The 20,982-nt window shown below is 56.7% G+C and overlaps 7 protein-coding genes across 7 annotated transcripts; 3 read left to right on the top strand and 4 right to left on the bottom strand.

The window, feature by feature from the left end:
• Positions 1 to 3,067: 3,067 nt before the first annotated feature.
• D7B24_007567 (uncharacterized protein) lies at positions 3,068 to 4,089 on the top strand (the record flags this gene model as incomplete). The annotated part of the gene is made up of 2 exons (XM_028641675.1): positions 3,068 to 3,535; positions 3,598 to 4,089. The coding sequence occupies 2 exons, from the start codon at positions 3,068 to 3,070 to the stop codon at positions 4,087 to 4,089; spliced, it is 960 nt and encodes a 319-aa protein (XP_028494441.1).
• A 559-nt stretch (positions 4,090 to 4,648) lies between these two features.
• On the bottom strand, positions 4,649 to 5,998 carry D7B24_007566 (uncharacterized protein; the record flags this gene model as incomplete). The annotated part of the gene is made up of 2 exons (XM_028641674.1): positions 4,649 to 5,724; positions 5,815 to 5,998. The coding sequence occupies 2 exons, from the start codon at positions 5,996 to 5,998 to the stop codon at positions 4,649 to 4,651; spliced, it is 1,260 nt and encodes a 419-aa protein (XP_028494440.1).
• A 1,308-nt stretch (positions 5,999 to 7,306) lies between these two features.
• Positions 7,307 to 8,230, top strand: D7B24_007565 (uncharacterized protein; the record flags this gene model as incomplete). The annotated part of the gene is made up of 1 exon (XM_028641673.1): positions 7,307 to 8,230. One exon carries the CDS (start codon positions 7,307 to 7,309, stop codon positions 8,228 to 8,230), a length of 924 nt encoding a protein of 307 aa, XP_028494439.1.
• Positions 8,231 to 8,618: 388 nt separating this feature from the next.
• Positions 8,619 to 10,231, bottom strand: D7B24_007564 (uncharacterized protein; the record flags this gene model as incomplete). Its single annotated transcript, XM_028641672.1, has 2 exons — positions 8,619 to 9,373; positions 9,433 to 10,231. The coding sequence occupies 2 exons, from the start codon at positions 10,229 to 10,231 to the stop codon at positions 8,619 to 8,621; spliced, it is 1,554 nt and encodes a 517-aa protein (XP_028494438.1).
• A 2,225-nt stretch (positions 10,232 to 12,456) lies between these two features.
• On the bottom strand, positions 12,457 to 14,202 carry D7B24_007563 (uncharacterized protein; the record flags this gene model as incomplete). The annotated part of the gene is made up of 1 exon (XM_028641671.1): positions 12,457 to 14,202. One exon carries the CDS (start codon positions 14,200 to 14,202, stop codon positions 12,457 to 12,459), a length of 1,746 nt encoding a protein of 581 aa, XP_028494437.1.
• A 2,798-nt stretch (positions 14,203 to 17,000) lies between these two features.
• RPL30 (60S ribosomal protein L30) lies at positions 17,001 to 17,755 on the top strand (the record flags this gene model as incomplete). Its single annotated transcript, XM_028641670.1, has 5 exons — positions 17,001 to 17,041; positions 17,180 to 17,322; positions 17,380 to 17,429; positions 17,601 to 17,636; positions 17,693 to 17,755. 5 exons carry the CDS (start codon positions 17,001 to 17,003, stop codon positions 17,753 to 17,755), a joined length of 333 nt encoding a protein of 110 aa, XP_028494436.1.
• Positions 17,756 to 18,182: 427 nt separating this feature from the next.
• On the bottom strand, positions 18,183 to 19,605 carry D7B24_007561 (uncharacterized protein; the record flags this gene model as incomplete). The annotated part of the gene is made up of 2 exons (XM_028641669.1): positions 18,183 to 18,937; positions 18,996 to 19,605. 2 exons carry the CDS (start codon positions 19,603 to 19,605, stop codon positions 18,183 to 18,185), a joined length of 1,365 nt encoding a protein of 454 aa, XP_028494435.1.
• Positions 19,606 to 20,982: the final 1,377 nt, after the last annotated feature.

Here is a 20,982-nt window from a genome sequence, read left to right as displayed (position 1 = left end):
CCGCATACGGCAACGAAGTGCAACAGGAGTGCACGAAAGCAGCAGTGGTGCTCGAACAACAAGGAGATGGAAAATAGTCATGCAGTAGCAAAGTGGTCCAATGCAGGGAGAGAGAGATTGTGTGCGTGTGTGTGTGTGTGTCTGTGTCAGAGGAAGAAAAGAGACACCCAGTTGCATGTCGAAGAAAGCCAATACCGGCAAGAGGAACAATAGCAACGACATCCAGGAGCAGGGGAGAAAGAGAAAAAGAGGTAAGGGAACACACGCATAGGAACTGGTGCTTATTGTTGCCAAGAGGCTACATACCTCGAGGAGACAGCAGATGGGTATCGGCTGACAGTGACGTTGCAGTTTTGCCGCCGCCCAACGGTGTTGCAGATTCGCGTTGTGGCTGACTGGCTCGTGATCGTGAGGAGAAGAGTTGGAGTTTGTGTCGCGGGAGCTGTTTGGAGCTCTTATCGATTGACCGCGGGGTGCGGGTGATTTTGGAGTCGTCTTCGGTGTCGGTGTTGCTGCAACGCCGACAGCGCCGCAACATGTAGTAGACGTCATCGATACTCGGAGCGACCGGGGCAGAACTCGTGAGAACCAACAAGAATGGCCTGGGTAGGATGGATCAAATGGGTCCTCGGAGGCTTTGCTCGGTCTTGGAATACAAGTGGTGACACGACGAGGTCCTCATCAGGCCCTGTGCGCCTACCTCAATGTGTCATGACTACCGAGACGGTCAAATGCGCAATCGCCTGCAAGTATGGGGCCGGGTCGGGATGAATGCGAGTGCGAAGGGCTGTGGAGGAATCCGCCAGCGCTGAAGAGTTTCGGAAAGATTCTTTCTTGGAAAGATTCTCGGAGCGAATCCTCGTAGAAAGAAGAAATGAATGAAAGCCGAGAAGGAGCTGGTCCCGAACGACGAGGATGCGGCTTGATCCCCATGTCTCTGAACCATCTCGCGTCGTCCCCAAAATCATTTGTCGGTCGTCGAATCCCAACTGGCTTTCTGCGGCCTTCAGGTCAAGCAAGCCCCCTCCGCTCAGACATACTCATCTCGCTCGCCCGTCCCACCGCCCTCGTTCGAAAGCCAGATCCATCACCTTGATGGCGCCTGCTGGCTCGCTTCGTTGGCGCCACGGGCGTGGGCGGGCCTGGGTAATCTCGCACATACTTGTCGCCAATCTGGCAGCATCATTTCGACTGCTGTGCTGTGCCATGCCGAGGACGTCGTGCAGCCTAATCCCGTGGTCGCCTGTAGGAAAGTTCAGCGTTGTTGCGCCCCGAGTCGCGAACGGCGTGGGCGGGTATGCTCCTGTGACAGGTGGAGAAGCGGCGATCAGGCACACCGCTTGCCTCACCTTACCCTGGTGCCTGGTATGCCCCGAGCCCGTCACACCAGCCAAGTGTGGCGAGTTGATCGTAGGCAGTATGCACTGTCCTCGCATTCCGAGTAAGGTAGATCATCACCTTGCTAGACACTGACGCGGGCTCGAGAGTTCGGGTCGTCGCAACATGCGACACTGAGGGCGCAGGAAGGTACAGTAGAACGTCTTCACACGAGCCACGACCAGGCACTCACGAGAGGTCAGGTATACGCGACGAGATGTTGGACATTGCCCTATATCTGCAGGCTAAGCTTCTCGGGCGTGATGCGCCCGCACGCCCGCAACAGACCCAGGGTGCCCGGAGCTCTAGTTTTCCAATGCATCCTTGAACACGGCACGTCGTGCCCACGCTGATCACCACTGCCGTCTGGTGCCGTAGATGAGGTCGCGAGGTGCACATCATGCGGACCACCTGGTATTTTGCAGAGGCCGCACTACTCGAGATGGCTGTCTCATCCGCGCCTTGTAGGAAGCAACAACAGTCGATTCGGCTCAAGAGTGATGAGCAAATGTTCCAGGCGCGGGGTTTGGAAGCAAGCAGCATTACACAGACGCTCGAGTGCGTGTGCTGGTGGCTAAGTCAGACGCACCACCCAGCTCAATGTCATTCATCCTGTGTACTTCTTCTCAAAAGACTACACTGCCATGGGCCGTGCCCAATGTGGTGGCCTTGTTGTAACGTGTTGACTACACATCGTTGCTGTTGACCTGCTCTGCTGCTGCTGTGCTATGGCGCCGACAGCCGAGGTGAGACACACATGGGCTGATGCAGCATTGGTGCCGGGCATATTAGGCTGGGTCGATCAAAGCAGCAGCAGCTGCTGCTGCTGCTGCTGCTGCTGCTGCTGCTTCAAGATGCCAGAGCAGCTCTCGTATACAGCTGCCGTCGCCGGCGAGGTGAGCTGAGCTGGCAGGGTTCCATTCATCTCGGGTTGCCGGTGACAGTAAGGTGTCTACGGCATTGGCATGCTCGGGTTGACCTGGCCATGGGTCATGTCGTAAGAGTTCCGAACCTTCTGACCCTCTGGATCTGCTTGTCTTACCCAAGCAGGTTCCGAGGTGGGCTGTTGACTCATGAGCCCATGTGGTTTGCTACCTTCTACCTCGTTGACGGGCAGGAGTGAACCGGCGGAATGGGAGAAGAAAGGCAAAATGTGGGGGAGGAATGGTTGTTTCCCCGCCCGGCTGGGGCGCCCACTGGCAGGCAAGGCAAGGCAGGCTCGATGGGCCGTTGTGCATGATGCATGCGCCCGAGTGGAGCCCCAGGTCCCCTGCGGTTGCCGGGCCACCTGTAGTCGGTCGTCGCAGCCCGATGCACCTTCTCGGACGCCCATCTAAACACCACCCTAAACCTCCGTCTGACCCTTAAACCGTGACATTGGAATCCATCGCGACCTTGGCTCCCCTTCCCTTCCCTTTTCCTCTTTTTTTGTCTCGCACACACTCCCCCTCCATCGGTTCACTGCTCTACAGCCCGTGAGGAAGTGCAGCGTGTGCCTTTCTTTCCCATTCGCTCCATCTGTATTAACACCCTGAACCAAACCCCCATAAAACGTCAACAGGTCCAACACTTCCAATCACACAAATCATCGAAACCACCACCAGAACCCTGACTCTCCTTTTTCTGTCTGTCCAATTCTACTTGATACCCCATCGCAACATTCACGCCGAACGAGGGCGCCACGGCTACGATGGAAGCGCTTCTCTCTCTCGCCTTCGACAATCTCTCCTCCTATGACGGTCTCAAGATCCGGAAGGGCCTGCGTCAGGTCGAAGGACTGCTTGCCCAGATCTGCCTGTCAACACCGTCCCGCTCGAGATCTTCCTCCTCACCCACCAAACCCAATGGCCACAAGCGCTCCGACAGCAAGCTGTCACCCGATCCAAGCGACGCGCCCACCGACGAGCACGACGGCCCAGATCGCAAGTCTCTGTCTGACCTCGGCGACGACCCGGCCTTCCGCGAGTTCTTCAAGCTGCAGGAGGGCTTCGAGTGGAATGTCGCTCTGCGGTTGATCAACACACTCGACCGGCTCATGGCCAAGAGCTCCGATGGCCAGAACGACCTCCTGATCCTCAGTGCCCTCGATGCCATCCAGGGCGTGCTGCTGCTGCATCCGCCCAGCAAATCCCTCTTCTCGCGCGAACAGTACATGAATGTAAGTGCCATGCGCCTTCCCCCCCCTAAGCCTCCTCGCTCCTCGCTGACACGAGAACACAGCTCCTTCTCGACCTCCTCGAACCCGTCAACTGCCCCGCCATCCAGTCCGCCACCCTCCTCACCGTTGTCGTCGCCCTCATCGACACACCCACAAACACTCGCACATTCGAGGCCCTCGATGGCCTCCTCACCGTCACCTCCCTCTTCAAATCCCGCTCCACCTCCCGCGAAGTCAAGCTCAAGTTGGTCGAGTTCCTCTACTTCTACCTCATGCCCGAGGTCCCATCTATCCCTTGGGCCGATGCCCGCGACTCAGTACCCGCCATGCTCCAGCGCAGCCCGAGCAAACTGGCGAGCGCTTTTGGACACAAGCGCGGTCACTCGCGCGCCGACAGCAGCGTCAGTGCCAGCGCTCGCAGCCGCGCCGGTAGCGAGAGCGAAGGCACGCTGAGCACGGACGAGAAGCAGGCCCTCCTGGGGCGGCACCTCAGCAGCGTCGAGGACCTCGTCAAGGACTTGCGCACGAGCACGCCCTTTGGTGGCGTCTTGTGATTCGGCTAGAGCTCTCGACTCGACATTGTATCCTGATTTTCGTTTCCTGCGTTCTTTTACAGGCTTGCGCAGCTCGACTGCGTTGCATTTTTACGGTCTTCATCCCTTTGATTCCCCTCGGCGTTGGGGGAACAGCAGGATGAGCGAGCATTTCTCCAGTTTACATCAGGGGTATTTTTATTTTTAGAGACGGATCAGCTGGGATTGTATTCTCAGCTAGAAGAAAAGAATGGCGCAACGCAAAAGTCAGCCGGTTTGTTTTGCTGTTTCTCGGCCCGCGTCATTGGACTGCATAATATCTCAATGCTTCCTCAGGCGTTTACTCTGGTCGTTGGTTACTCGGTGCTACCAGGTTCTCACTTTCTCCCCCTTATTTGCTTTTCTCAAAAGGGTAGCCAACGCAGCAGGAGGATCGGTTTCTTTGTCTTTCATTTTGCTTTTCCTTAGGATGCACGGGGGCGGTTCAGAGTCGTCATCGTCATCATTCGTTTCATTGGGCGTCTTTCTTCCGCGCTTTGCTATCTGTCACAGAAATAGAATCAAGGAGCGCAATGGCTCCTCACGGACCTGGCGTTCGATATTCCGACCCCGAAACACTCGTTATGCTCCCCGGTGTCAAAACTTGCGACTGCCTCCCATTCCACTGCGGCAGCACCTCGTCTCCAACGCCGAGCTCGAACCGTCCTTCCGTTGTCTCAGGACCCGAAGCGGCAACAGCGGCAGGCTGCATCTCCCCCGTCCTTTCCAAGCCCCTCGTAATGCGCGAGTCAATCTCAACCGGCGCAGCAATGTCGTTAGGCGAGTTGGCCTGCACCGGCACCCCGCGCCCGGGGGACGTGGTCGTTGACGCGGCGTTCTCCGTATAGGGCCCCTCGACGGCGGCAGGGCCAAAGTAATCCTGCGTCAGGCCGCGGCCGCGCGTGGGGCGAGAGAGGTCCGTCACCTCGGAGACGGCCTGGCCGGGGCTCTGCGCCGTCCGGCTCGTCTGCTGCTGCTGCTGTTGGCCTTCCGAGGGCGGCAGGCTGCGCTGGCGGCGGCGGCGGCGGCGGATGATGCAGACCCAGGCGAAGATGCCGAAGAGGACACTGATGCCGACGGCGATGCCGATGCCGATGCCGGCTTTGGCGCCCGTCGAGAGCCCGCCGGAGCCACCGTCGCCCGAATCGGGGGTAAAGGTGTAACCCGTGTCCGAGTTGCCGAGGGCGCAAAAGGGTTCACCAGAGACGCGCGTGCAGTGCATCCACTCGTCGCAGCAGCCACCTTCGTCGGGGCACGCACGCTGCGTGGCGGCCGTGCAGCCGGCGTCCATGGCTGTGACGAGGGCGCTCGGGGTCGGCGTCCGGGTGCTGCGGCAGATGCCGCCCGAGGCGCACGTGTGGCCGTGGGGGCAACACTCGCCGCCAAATTCATCCTCGCAACGGAAGAAGCTGGTAGTCGGACAACTGCGGCCGCAGCACGCGCTCGAAGCCGAGGTCGTGCCCTGGCGTGTGATGGTGGTGGGACACTGATAGGCCGTGGCGTCACAGGCCGAGTCGCAGTTAGAGCCGATGGCGCAGCATTTCCCCTCGCCTTCCGGGTTGATGTAGCAATAGTGATCGTTTGCGCAGCAGAGGCTGTCCTGGCCAATGTCGATGCCTGTGGGGTCGCGCAAGGTGGTCGCGTTAGTCAAGGAACGCTACAGGCTGCGCAACCGGGAAACGTTGATGATGCCTTTCTCTCACTCACATCTGTGACGATCGGGTGGACACGGCGGTCCGTCGCGCCGCACGAGCTGGGGAGCGTCGACAAAGAATCGAGGAACGATGCCTTGCAGCGACAATTCAACGGCTCCAAACTGCTGAGCATCGCCGAGCGCGAAGCGGTTCGATAGTAGCGTCGTTGCGAAGAGGGCCAACCTGAAAGTTCTCATGATGAAGATAAGCGACCAACCGAACAAGCTTGGTGTTATTAGCAGGCAGGGAGGGGGGAAAACAAGCGCTCGCGCTCTCAAGAATCAAGACGCGTCGCTTTTGTCTCTGACCATGGTTATCCTTTGGGCGGTCCTGTACTGACTGAACAAGACTCGAGCACAAAGGGCTATTGAGAGAAGGCGAATTTCGTCGGGGTCGCAGGTTACACAACACACACACACGCACACACATTCTCGATTGCCACGGCCAGACCCTTGACAATTGGATACCCACCACCTTTACCTTCTGCGCAGGAGAATCCGACCGACAGGTGTGTGCATGCCCCGGCGATGCGAGAGGAGGCGTACGGGACTCAGCAGCCCACGCCGCCCCAAAAGGTAGCATCCGTCCGCTCCTACAGCTCCCAGGGGGCTCGCCATCCGCCACGCTCACCCTCCCGCAGCTTCGGGACAGGACACCTTTCGACCGTTGAGGGGCATCAGCTGCAGGAGAGAGATTGGCATCTTCGCTGAGGTACATGGCTCGGCGGGGCCATGGGTGGTCATCCAGATCCTTGGGGGGGAAGGGATATGCAATCTGTGCAAATTGAGAGGTGATCAAGTGCACCGGCGTTCGCGGCTTTGCCGCCAGCCTGCAGTCGGGCCTGCATATTGCCAAGCAGTGGTTCGCTGCCCAGCGTACGGCGGGTGGGATCGCAGATGGGTGGGCAGTAATAGGCTATTTCGTGTGGCAACTTGTCTGCTGTCAAGGCGATCAGTCGCTGGCGATGGACAACCTCTGGTGATGTGCAAATCCGAGGGGAGTTGTAGATAGCATGCTTTGGTGAGATGGGCATCGTTCGGATGGTCGTGGGGGAATCTGCACCACCCAAACTTGATGGGCAAACGATATCCTTTTCTGATGACTGTACACTAAGAAGACTCCGAGAATATCACTCGTTCTGCCAGGAACGACTGATAGTCAGGATTGATCGAAAGGCCGCTCCTTTCGTCGTGATGCTTGGCGGAGAAGTGCACCATGCCAGAGAGGATGATGGAGCTGACGCTGTTGCCATGAGCTCCTTCCTGCCAGGCGGCTGCCAACTGGTATGGCTGCCAACTGCCAGCACATGTCGGACCCCACCAACGAACCCCGCCAACATGTTGCGAGACGAGACACGGCCTGTGAACTTTCCCCCACATCGAATGACCCCTCCAAAATCAACCTCGACGTCTGTCATCGCAAACAAGCGAACAGGCCTTTCCCGCGATATCCCTCGACGACCACCAGACCTCTCGAGCCAATCCTCCCAGATATTGGTAGCCACAATGGCCGAAACCACCGCCTTCCCCCTGCCGCCCATCCTCCAACACGCCGACCCCACGCCAACTCTCGTAACCCAAGGCGCCGAAGGCCGCCTCTACAAGACGACCTACCTCGTCCCCTCCCGGCCCGCTGCCCTCAAATACCGACCTTCCAAACCCTACCGCCACCCAATCCTCGATGCCCGCCTCACGCGAACGCGCATCCTCGCCGAGGCCCGCGTCCTCCACAAGTGCCGCCGCGATGGCGTCCTCGTCCCCGCCGTCCTCGCCCTCGACGACACGGCCGGCTGGCTCATGCTCGAGTGGATCGCCGGCCCCCCCGTCCGCGTCGCCGTCAACAACTGGCTCGACAGGTGGCATCCCGCGCATCGCGCCGCTGTGTCTTCTGAAGCCACCCTCGGCGCCGTCCCGGAGGAAGAGGACCAGCAGCAGGAAGCCGTCAAGCTGCAGACCGAAGACGGCCGCCCGAGCGCCGAGGCCGAGAGGAGGCTACACGAGGACCTAGACCTCAAGGCCCTCATGCGCAAGGTTGGCGCCGCCGTCGGCAGGCTGCACAAGTCGGGCATCATCCACGGCGACCTGACCACGAGCAACATGATGCTGCGGCCGCCCGTCCAGCCGGCGACGGCAACAGCGGCGACCGGGGCCGAGATTGGACCCGAGGCAGGCGAGGACTGTGCGTTGCAGGGCGACGTTGTTCTCATCGACTTTGGTCTCGCCTATCAAAATTCCATGGATGAGGACCGTGCCGTCGACCTGTACGTCTTGGAGCGGGCTTACGGCAGCACCCACCCCCGCGCTGAATCTCTCTTCCCTGAGTTGCTGGAGGGCTACAAGGAGGCTTTGCCTGCGAAGCAGTCGACCTTGGTTCTGCGCAAGCTGGAAGACGTCCGCATGAGGGGCCGCAAGAGGAGCATGGTCGGCTGAAGAGATCCCGGCCGCACACGTCCATTCTTAATTCAAAACAAAAGCAAATGTGATACCCTTGAATGACGCTACCTATATGCCATGTTGAGCACCGTCCACATGCCAAATGAAACGTATATTCTGTGATATTATGTTCTGTCAAAGGCTAACCGCTGCGATGAGGATGCACTCGATATGCACTGTGGTCCGCCCCAATACCTAACGCCATATGCCTTCGGGCAGGTAGTCAGTACCCTATCCCATGCCAATATTCACCCATACTCAACGCCGTCCCGGCCATTTTCGTCAACAATGATGGCCCAAAAACAAACACTGTCTGACAAAAGGAAAGATAAAACAGACTCAATGAGGGGTATCAGATGTTGTCAAAACGCACCTCCCAGTCACCTCACTGTTGCTTGATGCATTTGGTCTCAAACCACCGCGCAAACTTGACAGTGGGAACATCGATCAAGCGCCAAAAGACGTCAGCCGCCCAGATAACGGCGGGGACACAACCGAACGAGCTCAGGACGAACCCGAAATTGTACCACCACCCCTCGATGCCCGTCATACCATATGCCCGCTTCTCAATCATGTAGCCGACAGTATGCAAAACAGGGCCATGTACCAAGTACATGGCAAAACTGATCTTGCCGAAATACTGGATTGGTGCAGTGTTGAAGAATCTCTGCCACCTGGGTGAGTGGCTGACGCTGAGCACAAAGAGAATGGCCCCAGCAGACTGCCAGTACCGGTATCCTTCTTCCTGCCACCAGGTAGGAATTATAGAGCACAGCCACTTCCATCCGGGCGTGTCGCTGCACCGAGCATCTGGTTGCGACATCAGAACCAAGGCCAGAATGCTCAGCATGGCCCAAATAACACCACTAAGAGCGCTCTTCTTAGAATAAGTTTTCTCAAGGATCGGTAGAGCCGGTGCGGGGCTGTGGGCACCTCGAATCAGGTCGAGCTCGGCGAGGACCATGCCGCTGTAGAAGAGGAAGAGCTCCCATCGCTGGTTGCGATACGTGAAAGACATGATGCCCAACATGGTGAGAAATCGCACGGACGTTCGCAGCCTCGCAACGGCTATAGTCGTGATGAAGAGGTAAATTGAGCAGCGAAATTCAACCGGAATCGTCCAGAGATGAACATCGTACGCTGTTGAAGTCACGCTAGTCAGCCTTATTTCCTTCCTCTCGGGGGCATCCCACACTCACATGTGCTGCCTCCAAATTTGTTCCAGCTGAACACATGAACAAACTTGAACATGCTCCAAGCCCAGTGCCACACCTGCTCCGAGCTCGTTGCGAGGCGCTCAGGGTGAGGCTCTACGACATTCTTCATGTAAGCCCTATCGTTGGCAAACGTCCTGGTCCACTCATAGACACCCAATCGAAGAAGGATGACAACCATGAGAGTTGAGAAGGCAGGCGGCAGGTAGAGGCGGATGATGCGTCGGAATGTCAAAGAGCTCATTGTCGAAGCGAAGCCTTCATAGTTTTGGCTGCGGATGAGCTTCAACGGTTTGTAGGAAAGAGCATAGCCTGATATGACGAAAAATAAACAGACTGCTGGGGGGCCTTGATAGAACAGGCGAATGATGGGCAGCTTGAGGAAATGATAGTTGTGCGGGGCGGAGCCGTAACCTTCAGCGATGATGAACGCCTGGTAGAAATAGTGACAGAAGAAGACGAAGAGGGCGGCAAGACCTCGCATGCCGTCGAGGTAAGAGGTGGGCATTAGCTTGTCGGTTCGAGTTTGCGGTCGTGTAAAGCGGCTCTGAACAAAGCTAGGAAGAAGAAATATGGCCATGCGGAGAACGACGACCCTCCAATGTATGGACCGCACATAGCTGGTGCCACTTCTGGTAAGAGACTTCCATCCGCGCACCCCGAACCTAACCTCGATGTCGGCATGTCCGCTCTCACTATCAACGTCGGAAAAGGACTTCTCGTCAAGAAGGCCAAGGGTCTCCTCGTGAGAGACCGAGTGTATTGTACCAGCATGCCCGTTCATTGTCCTGCAATGAATGGGGTGTAGAGGGCAGAAGAAAAGGACAGCAGACAGACCCCGAGGAGCTAGATTGCTGAGTGGTGTTATAGCGAGAATCAACTTGGAGGAATCCCGAGTGAAACAGGAGAGTAGAGGGAGGGAAGGTACCAAAGAGGCCGACACGAGGTCGTTTAGTATTGGAGGAGTCGAACTCGTCCAATAGATTTCTGGGGATGATGGGACGATTGTATCGAAAGAGCGGTCTTAGGTGACAGGGCAAGGGGGCCAGGAGCTTAACAAGGTCGTCTCGGCTCGTTAGCCGACGGGGCGTGAATCAAGTTCGCGGTCTTCCCAGCCGTAATTTCTGGTAGCTGGGAGCAGGTCTCTTCGGCTGACACGCGGTCGTTGAGGTTCTCGTGGCCGAATTCGATGTTGTAGGGAGGGCGAACAGCTGCGAAGAATGAGAGGAGAGGTGTAGGCGAACTAACAGCGGTAGCTGGGCATCGCTAAACATGGACAGCAAACCAATCCACTGTCCGCGTTGCAGCAGTCTGCTAGGGATGCTGTTCCGGGCGTGTTTCTATCTTCGTCGGCCCGTGTACCACTCACCAGCTGAAGAAGCAGGCGCTGTGCCGGGCAACGTGTGAGAGCGTGGAAAGGGGTGGGGTGGGATGCTTGAGGCAAGACGTTTCAGGGTGGGAGTCCGGATGGAAAAGGGCCCGCCGCAAGGCCAAGAAGGTCCGTGATGGGAACACTAGGCGTGGAGGCGAGCGGGCGACCATTTACAGACTTTTGGCTGGTGTTTTGAGGTGGTTTAAGAAGTCTGATGGCTCATAGAAATCAGAACAACCTTCTGTTCATGAATTCGGCTGTTGGGCGTAAGCGGCAAGAGTGGCGTGGACGTTGCATCATATGGGCCTACTCTACCTGCCATATGCAATCCCAGTGACTTCTTGGGCAGGTGTCGATGACCTTTCTTGCCTGTTGCATGGAGTACCACGGTACTTCCTGTTCATCGACTGCCCCGCCGTGTCACTAAAAGAAAGTGCGATCTACTTGCCCCTGCCCATCGCTTGATGGCATCAGTTAGGCGGCTGTAGTACCTGAGGTGTCTAGATGAAGCCTCGGGATGGAGAGTGCAACGACCAGGCCTTCAAGCTGATCAGCTCCAGGCCCGCTAGTTGACTAGGGAGCCCACGAACCAGATCGCCCAGCCGACATCGAAACCGCACAGAATGGCGTTGATACACCTGTCGTATTGTTGGCTGTCTTCGCCCGGTACGTGCAGTCTGCGTGTCTTCGGCACGCGTTGTCGTCAGCAGTGGGGGTTTGTCGAGATGGAATAATGGGGCGGCTAAGCACGATCGACATCAGGGGGAAGCATGGACGCTTGTCAATGGCACGGATTCCGGTTTGTTCTCGGGCCTCTGTACCTAAGAGAAGCATGCTGCTTGCGACAGATGCCAGGACTTGGTGGGCGAAAGAAGAAGCTGTGTTCTGCTGCCGATGAGGCAATTGTTCTTGGCTCAAAGCAGTCAAACGCGGCCTCCAGCACACGGTTGAGCCTTGGTTCCCACGCAAAAAACGCAGTGCCCAAAGCATGGCGATGTGACAGGGTTGACGAAAATATACTATGCGGCTCTCAGTCACTAGTCAAACACAAGCCTGAACGGTCAGGGGTAGTAAAAGCTTGACCATTGCACAGCACTTAGCGTCACCTGGCTTGTCCCCATTGCGCTGGAGAACCCCCGTAGATGTCCGAACAGCGCTAAGTTCCAGATTTTGAGGGCCAATCCCCCACCTCGAGGCAGCGTGCCCAGGCACCCTCAGGCCCTCCTTGCACCATGCCCTGGCTCGGCCTGCCCCTTCAAGCGGCTGTGAAACGTGAAACAAGCCGTCAGTACCTGACTCTCGCCCTGTTTCTCATGTACAATGGTTACACAACGCTGTCAAGACGGTAAGGGAGTGCAGATCTTCGCTTGCACGGCACGGAAAGGGTGCCGCACACCGGTCGTCAGCTCAAGATCCCTGTGTCCCGATACGCAAGTGTACAACGAAGGTCTGGTACTGAGTATTCTGAAAGTTGAGATGACTTGATATGTGATTGAGCCTGCAATAATAGCAATACAACGCCGTGTCGAAATTTCCAAGGCTCCTTAAAGCAAACCCGAACGCCCCGCTTGTAATGCCACTCGCCGTGTCGTGTTCTTGTCCGTTTCTATCTGTAATCGTCATGCGCTGCGTCGTCATCAAATCTCTCCCCAGCTGCCCATGGGCCCAGCCGATGCGATAATGGAACCCGTGCCGAGAGAGCCTCCGATATCCCAATAATGTCTCGACGACACGCTACTCCGCCGCGCTGAGCGTCTTGTGCTCTGGCTTGCGCAGCTAGAGGCGTGTCGCTTCGCCGCAGCTGGGCTTGCCGGTGCTGTAGCTTTGAAGGTTCTACGTTCCACCTGCGGCCGCGTCCGGCCAACAAGAGGGTGATGCTGCCGTACCCGCGCCGCCTTGGCCGCTGAATCTTGGGTGCTGCAAGTGGCAAGGTGAGATGTGCCCGATGTGAAGGTTGGCGTCGACGACGAGCGTGGGGAAAATCGAGAGCGAAGATAACGGAAGACCAGCTTAACGTCAAGATCCTGCTCCCATTCCGACTGTGTGAACGCCGCCGAGGCGGTTGCGTTGGGTTCGGTGCGAGATGTGGCCCCATGCGTGCCGTCGGAAAAGCCCCGACCGCCAGGAATGTCCATGGGCTGTGCCTGGTGAGGCACCGTTGGCCTGAACTCGGGCATCTTGGTTGATGCGTCAACAGTAGTTTGTGTGTTTGATGAATCGGCGATGGCCTCGGGAATGGCAGGCAAGCCAGCATAAGGCAGAGGCATCTGCTGCATACGTGTGTAGGTGGAGAAGGCGCCAGGATGGGGGTGTGGAGAGATCTGGTTGACGATAAGGCCAAGTTCCCGCGCTACGCGATCGAGAATCTGGAGCTGCCAAGACGAGCCATCAACGATCTCGGGTGTTGGTGTTTTCGCCAAATCTTCTGCCTTTGGCGTTGTTGACATATCATCTTCTGGAAGTGCTTCGCCAAGGAGGATTGCAAGCATCCGCTCATCAATGCCAATGAGGTCGCGAATGACCTTGCGTGTGAGCCGGGCGAAGAAGCCACGGTCTTCGTCGCTGTCGGGAGACGCCTCTTCATGCCAATCCATACTGTCAGGCTCTGCCAGGTCAACTGTGGTCCTTTCCCTTTCGGCGGGAGATGATGTTGAATTTCCCATCAACTGACTTTGTGGCCGCGCCGAAGACTGTGATTTCCTCCTGCGTCTTGTCTCCTTGTGGATTTCTTCGAGCAAGACACGGCTCTGCTCTAGTCGCCAAGCCTCTATTCTCTGTATCTTGTGTGCTTGTTGGTCTTCTTCTTGCTGCAGTTGCAACTCGGCCATGTCCAGGCTCTCCCGTCTCCTCCGCGTTCGCCTGGGGTTGAACTGCTCGAACGCATACAGGTGGTCTTGGACTTCGGGTCCGACCGGGTGGTCAAGCCTGAAGGAGCCGAGCCCATCATGTGTTGGCAGCACAGGAGCGGCATGTTGAGAACTGTTCACATGTTGGTAGGCACTTGCAAATGTGCGAAAGTCGGGCAGGTGGCTATCCAAGCTGTCAAGCTCGGCATCGTCCTCGACTGACTCGTCATCGATAGCCGTAGAGAGAACAACCGAATGACGGGAGCCTGTGTCTTGGTTGGAGCGAGGGACTGTATTGAGGCTGCCAATATCGCTGAGACGTGATCGTCCTGGAGTGGGTATTGACTCCTCCGCATCACTCAGATAAGAGGCCGATGTTGTGGCATTGGTGGCCGGCGAGAAGAGCACCCATGTCTGAGAGTCTTCGGGGGTGGCTTGCTCTAGGTGATGACTGTGAAGCCGAGTCTCGTCTTGTTGGTCTGCGACGGGACGAATCGCCCGTTGAACGTTTTGGCGTGTCTGCTGGTGGAAGGCCATGGCTGAGCCAGGCGGTATCGTGCTGAGATGGGCGTGAATCCTGAAAAGGAAGAAAAGGTTAGATGCCCAGGCCGATCGAGGAGGCGAGGACAGAGCAGGAGCAGGAGCGGGCGGTGGTGTACATAGACGCCCGGAGCGGCAGGTGCGCTATCAGAGCGATAGCCTCTAGGTCACGCGATAAGATGGGAGGGTGGGGTCAGCGTCAACGAGCGTCACCGCTTTAGGCTCGGGGGAAAGCCGCCAAAACTCGAAGACCGTCGGATCGGAGGTATTGAGGTGAGAGGAGGTGAGTCAACAGCTACTTTCCGACAAAGCTCCGTAAGATTGAGCGCATACGATTAATGGTCACGCAAATGAAGACACACGAACAAGAAATGCCTCCTGATGCTGGGGATGCAAATGGTCAGGCACTTACTCACTACCAACGGCCCTGCCAAACTGACACGTAGAGGGGGGTGGCTTGAGCGGGCGATAAGAGCGCTACGTGAGTCGTGGCGCACACTCTCCCAACAAGCAGCTTTGCATGATGTGGTCAATTGCCTCCCGACCACGTCGCGTGCAGTGGACACCCGTTGACGCCTTACTGGTCTCGGGCCCCCCCATGATGTGCCTGGAGGCGGAAGTGATGAGCGAATGGAGTCCCACAGGAGGGACTCAGCCAAGCTCACTGAACCAACCGGGCGACATCGCGGGCTACCTAGCTTCGTACTTGCCGTACCTTACCTAAGACATCGATGTAAGACCTACTTTAGTCGAAGCTTCAGCCAGCCGAATGGACCGACAAGATGCCTTGTAAGCTGAATGTTGCCACAGACTGTACCGCCGCACAGCTCTCCAGACTCAGGAGAAAGTCTTGCCCAGACTGTCGGTGACTGCCTCCCGCGTGTCACTGTCATGTTTTTGGGCCTACCAAGACGCGCGAATCAGCGTTTCAAACGAGCAAATATGGTCCAAAGAATCTTGGCAACCATGCTGCTCTTTCCAGAAAGCAGGTGGGCATAGCAGGCGATGAGCGGAGTATGACCTGGGGTTGAGCACCTGAATCGCGATCACGTCACCGCATCACGTCGCGAGGTCATGTGGTTGGGTAAACTACCTGCCGTCGTCAACTGCTGATTCGCCATTCCTAGGTAACCTTAAAGCAGTAGCAAGTGGCTGCGAGTGAAGCTGAACAGTGTAACAAGCTCTTCCTATTGATCCAGTGATTCCTGAGCATTACACAAGTCGACGTTTCTGTGATGACCCTGCTGTTTACCAATATTTCAATAAAAGCGCCGTACTATGTTTCGAAATCTGCACTTTGGCGTCGCGACCATAGCCAGGATTATTGAGGCGATCATCACAAAGGCGACGTGGGACATCTCTGGTCATGGGAATGCAGATGATCAAATTCCTATCTGGGCCCTACCGTAGCAAGGTCCCAAACGGGACGTGCTTTCACTCTAGACGCCAATCCTTAGAAACCCATTCATCACCCAGACGTTTCGACAACATCCTCTATGCCTCGGTCTCGGCGAAGGCATCGGGGAAGCGGCGGATGTTCTGGGCCAGGTTGCCGTGGTTGGCAAGGAACTGGACGTAGGCACCGTCGACCTTGACGCGGCCGGCAGCCTTCTTCTCGAGGTACTCCTCACGACGGAGGGGAGTGAAGCCCCAGTTCTTGGAGATAATGATCTTCTGGCGACCGGGGAACTTGTACTGCGAGCGGCGGAGGGCCTCAAGAGCGACGGCACGGTCTGTGGTTTGTTAGCGCCAGCCTCCAGTGCAACGTCGATAGACATGGGGCTGAAACATACGGGAATCCTTGCAGCGGACGCTCATGATGATCTGGCCGATGTTGACACGGGCGACAGTGCCGTTGGGCTTGCCCCAGGCACCACGCATACCGGTCTGCAATCTATCGGCACCAGCGCACGACAACATCTTGTTGATGCGGACGACGTGGAAGGGGTGAGCGCGGACGCGGAGGTGGAAGGCTTCCTTGCCGGCAGTCTTGACGAAGTACTTGTTGGCGCAAATACGGGCGGCCTCAAGAGCCTCGGAGCTCAGCTGCTCGTACTCGTTCGACACCATGTGGATGCAGAGGGGGAAGTCGTCGACATTGGCGCGCTTGCGACCGAGGTCGAAGATGCGAATCTTAGGGTCGGGGACACCACGGTTGAACCGCGACTTGGGGTACGGCTGGAAAGAAGGTCAGTACTTTGTCCCCCAGATTATGCATTTCGCTGCTCTTGTTTTTCGAGAAATTCCTGCCCAGCCAGACTCTTCTCGTCGATCGCATTTCGTCATCGTGTCCAAAATCCTTCTCCGACGCCCAAATTTCCATCGACAGGTTCCAACTGGGCGAAAATCTCGAAAACAGCAGGGGAGCGGCTGCTGACCTTGTTCTTGCAGTACCGGTAGCAACGAGCGGGACGGCGAGCCATTTTGACGGTATTCGCGGGGGTTCCGGTCGGGTGGTTTGGTGTTGATGGTCGGGTTGGGCGGGGAGAATCGACCTCGTTTTGTAAAACTTGCCCAAGTGAAGTGGCTAGGTGGATTTCAAAGCACGGGAAGACTTCGGGTCTTTAGGGTTCGCCTCTCGCCGCCGTGGAATGATTGGCTGCTTGGTCATCAGGCGGTGGGGAGTCACCGGTGGGGCGCCCCGCCCCTGTTCGGACTGACGAAAATTGCCATTTTTTACAAATCCACGAAATCAGTGCCCCTCTAGCCCAGCTCGCCATCGTCAACCACCTCGCCCAACGCCCAACGACCAGTCCACCCAGTCCGGATCACCGTCAGTCGACAACACCGTTAAAATGGCCCCCATCAAGAAGAGCAAGAAGGATGCCAACAGCATGTACGTTTGGCAACATGTCGGCTCGCGCCTCGGCCTGCCTGCCGCAGACGAATTTTTGTTGTTTGAAGTTTCGATTTGCGCCAGCAGGACGATGCTCGACGACAGCAATTCGAGGATCACCGGCTGACATTTCTCCAGCAACTCCAAGCTTGCCCTTGTCCTCAAGAGCGGTAAGGTCGTGATGGGCTACAAGAGCACCCTCAAGAGCCTCCGCTCCGGCAAGGCCAAGCTCATCCTGATCGCTGGCAACACTCCTCCCCTCCGCAAGTCCGAGCTCGAGTGTGAGTATTCCTCATTTCGCATTGTGCCTTGCGCATCACTAATCACCATCTAAATAGACTACGCCATGCTTTCCAAGGCCCCTGTCCACCACTTCACTGGCACCAACGTAAGTTGAATACTTTTTCGCCTACACCACACACGGACTGGTTCCGCGTCTCCTCTTGCTATCGGCCTTGTGGAAGCACGCTCAGCGTCATCCCTCGGCCTGCCCAGAGAAGAAGTCTTTCACAAGGCTTTGGAGGGCTTATTCAAATGGCTGACATTTTCCCCCTTCCAGATTGAGCTCGGTACCGCCTGCGGTAAGCTCTTCCGTGTAAGTCATCATCGTGCCCCCGGTGCCAATCGTCACGCCTCTGACAAATACCACAGGTCGGCGTTATGGCCATCACGGATGCCGGTGACTCCGACATCCTTGCTGACCAGCAGGCTTAAACGCCTCGCGGCGCGAGGATGGGAAAAAAAACGGCGTTGGGGATCGGTTCAAGAATAAGGCATGACGGCATGAACCTGTTGGTTGCGGGGACAGGCCTCGCGCGAGCATTATACCCTTCAGAGTAGCAGTTCATGTCACTGCACCATCTCAATAGATGACCACCGAAGCCTCTACGTACTCTGTTCGTCATGTGTGAATGTTGTTGTTCATGATGGGTCTCTGGCCAGCATGGCGGACTGTCCATCTTTCGTGACGCCGCTGTGTTTGGGTCTGACCCCAACCCAGCGTCAGGTATACTATAGCAGCGCTGTGTTACCGAGTGACTTCATGCGGCTTCGAGCGATACGGGGCAGCGACACTGCCTCCAGCTCTTCATCACAAGTTCTTGTAAAAATTCTCTTGGGTAATTATTCTATCGCGTATGCTCTATCCATGAATCATAATCAGTAAGGCTACTAGTAAGACCACCTCTATTCGCAGAGGAATGGTGGGACGCGCGGAGCCGTTCGGCGCCCCGCCGCAGCATTCTCGGTTGTAGGTGACGTTGTTGAACTGCGCAGCAACCTCGAATACCGAACCATCGCCGACATCGTAAAAGTCCACATTGAGGACGTTGGGCGCCCGACCCCAGTCCTCCACGCAGCCTCGGGTGCTCACGCCTAGCGACCCATATCCCTCGACAGCATTTGTCTCATTCAGCAGTACGACGGCAGGGACTAGTATGTCGCTACCAAAGAGCGGATAGTTCAAGTTGAGGTTGTGGTTCAACAGGTACAGACGGTCGCGAGCCTTGTCGTCTTCCAGGTCCGGAGGACGCTGGACGGTACAGGGAAACTCGCGATCAACAGGGTTGAAAGGTGTTTCCCACATTTGGGAGAATTCGTCGAGGAGCCAGGGGAATCTTTCCGGGTCGGCCTCATAGTCCATAAACATAACGACTCGCTGGCCCTTGAGGATCATGCTGCCAAGTGTCGGCCAGTCGTCCAGGACCATGGGCCTCACGGGAGGCTGGTAGACGTACTGCAGAATGCCAGTCGACTCGATCCAGGGGACATACATTTCGGCGGGCGCGTAAGCCACATCACCGTACCCGCCATTGCCTAGGAGGATAGTGATCACGTCAAAAGGGTGTTCTTCAACCCAGTTCTTGACTTCTGTAAGCCAATCGGTTATGGGACCGGCTGACAAAACGTTAGCGGAGCTCATGGCACGGCAGATGGAGAAAGGTGCACGACTAACCATCTAGAAGGTCACACGATGTATGACAGAAGTGCGGCTCATCCTGACCATCTATCCAGTGCATCTGGGCCTGCAAGAAACGTACTCCGTCGTGCAGTTGAGTCGTCACCTCGTAATGCTGATTTGAGGCAGCGTTGTTCTGTCGTACAAAAGGCGAGTTGTGACAGCCAACCTCGGTGATGTTGCTGTACTTGCGCTCACAGAGCTCGACGTAATTGTTGCAGGGCTGGGTGTTGACCGGCCGTGCACTTGTCGAAGTGGCCGTCGTCGAGAAGTTCCCGCTCAGTCTAGTGCTCGTCTCTCTCCCGGTGATGATTGTGTAATCTTGTTCTGTTGATGTCGTGACACGAGACTCTTCTGTCTCGGTGCCCAATGTCGAAGAACGACTGGAGGTCACATCGTCGGGACGCCCGGTCTGAGTGATCGTGACCCGTTCTGTAGGCTCAGTATAGGGGCCGGTGGGTGTTGCCGGGTCGCCAAAGCTTACGCCATTTGAGCCAGTAAAGAAGACCAGACCGTCAGAATTTGTGAATTCTTGAGCCCAAGCAAGGTGAACGAAGTTGTGGACGGCGACAAATGCTACGCAGGTAGTGACGAGCGAACCAGCCATCGTCAGAGATCCCGAACGTCGCCGGCGTTGCTCGCTCAATAAAGTAAGGGAACAGCCTCGTAATGATGTGGATTGACGATAATGGGGTCCCCGCTCGGAATCCACGGCCTCTGCTTGCTACGAAGCCAAGCGTTCAGGGCGCTAGGGTGCTGCTGAGCGGTGAGGTTGGAGTGAATCTATAGATGTTGGATATGAGGGATGGGACCATCTTTAGTACGGCAAAGGCCGGCCAGCGCAAGTCAGGGAGCTAGCGACCAGTCCGCCTGCCAATCTCTGTGGATGGCAACAGGTCTCAGCACATCAGCATTTCACTGCCAGTGGGGAGGAAATAGCACGGCCCAGTAAGCTGAGTATGGTGGACCTTGGTCGCGTCGTTCAGCACTGTCCTCTTTTGCATGCGTTGCTTGTTCAGCACTCAGTATCCTAAATGAGCGTCTATGGAAGCCGTCAGACTTTCGTGCAAATACAGCCATTCCCTGCCTTCAGTCCTGCATCTTACAAGGCAGGCCAGTCTCGAAAAGCATACAGCATCTCATACCGTGCGCCATTCTAGGTGGTAGCTAGGCATCTGGTTGTAGGTACCTACCTACCTACCTAGGTACAGGTAGGTAGGTAGAGAATGATGTCTGGCACTGCGTTACGAGATATGACGTAATTTGCGAATGGGCAGGCTCGAACACAAGTCCCTTCTTGTTCCATTTCAACCGGGGCCAGGGCATGCACGACCCACATTAACGACACAGCACCACTCGGACACGGACGGCAGGCACAGCCGCTCCTCGGAGTTGTGGTTCTCGCCCCGAAGCAGCCCAACCAGGCGCAGAAGAGCAGTGAAGGTTAGGGGGAGCCCTGCCCCGGAACCACGCAAGCTGCAAGGCGATCTTGGGGAGGGGCAGAAAAATCCTATCTGGGAGGGAGACACGAGTCGTTCTAGACTGACTTGCGACTCCACCATGTGGCCGCATAGGTAGACTGGTGACGACCGTAGACGCGTAGCAGCCTATTGTTGCGCTACGGCGTGACCGTCGGCGGCCAACGCATCATCAGAGCTGCAGGTCCTCCACCTCGACAGACTAATGGAAGCTTTGTGGGCTGGCTAACACCTTTTTTTCCTCCCAGCTTGATTTTTTGCATGGAGGCTCAAGACATCGCAGGCCGTCTGGTATGATCGACAGGGCTGTGTCCAAGACACGGGGCCAGGGGAGAGTGGTGTAAGGTAGGTATATACGAGGCACCATTTTGCTGGGCCACCAACTTGATCTCGCGTCCTTGGTACAGCTCTGATCCTCCCCCTACCTTGTTCCCACTGCATTGGGTCAGCATTGGTCTCCTTGCGTCTGGGAAGAACAACCAGCGACCATCACAGCGTGCACAGCT

The sequence above is a fragment of the Verticillium nonalfalfae genome, assembly GCF_003724135.2.
Source record: "Verticillium nonalfalfae strain VnAa140/NRRL 66861 chromosome Unknown scaffold_60, whole genome shotgun sequence".
Taxonomy (NCBI): Eukaryota; Fungi; Ascomycota; class Sordariomycetes; order Glomerellales; family Plectosphaerellaceae; genus Verticillium; species Verticillium nonalfalfae.
The sequence above is the reverse complement of the archived record's forward strand: the minus strand, read 5'-3'. Positions and strand labels throughout refer to the sequence as shown.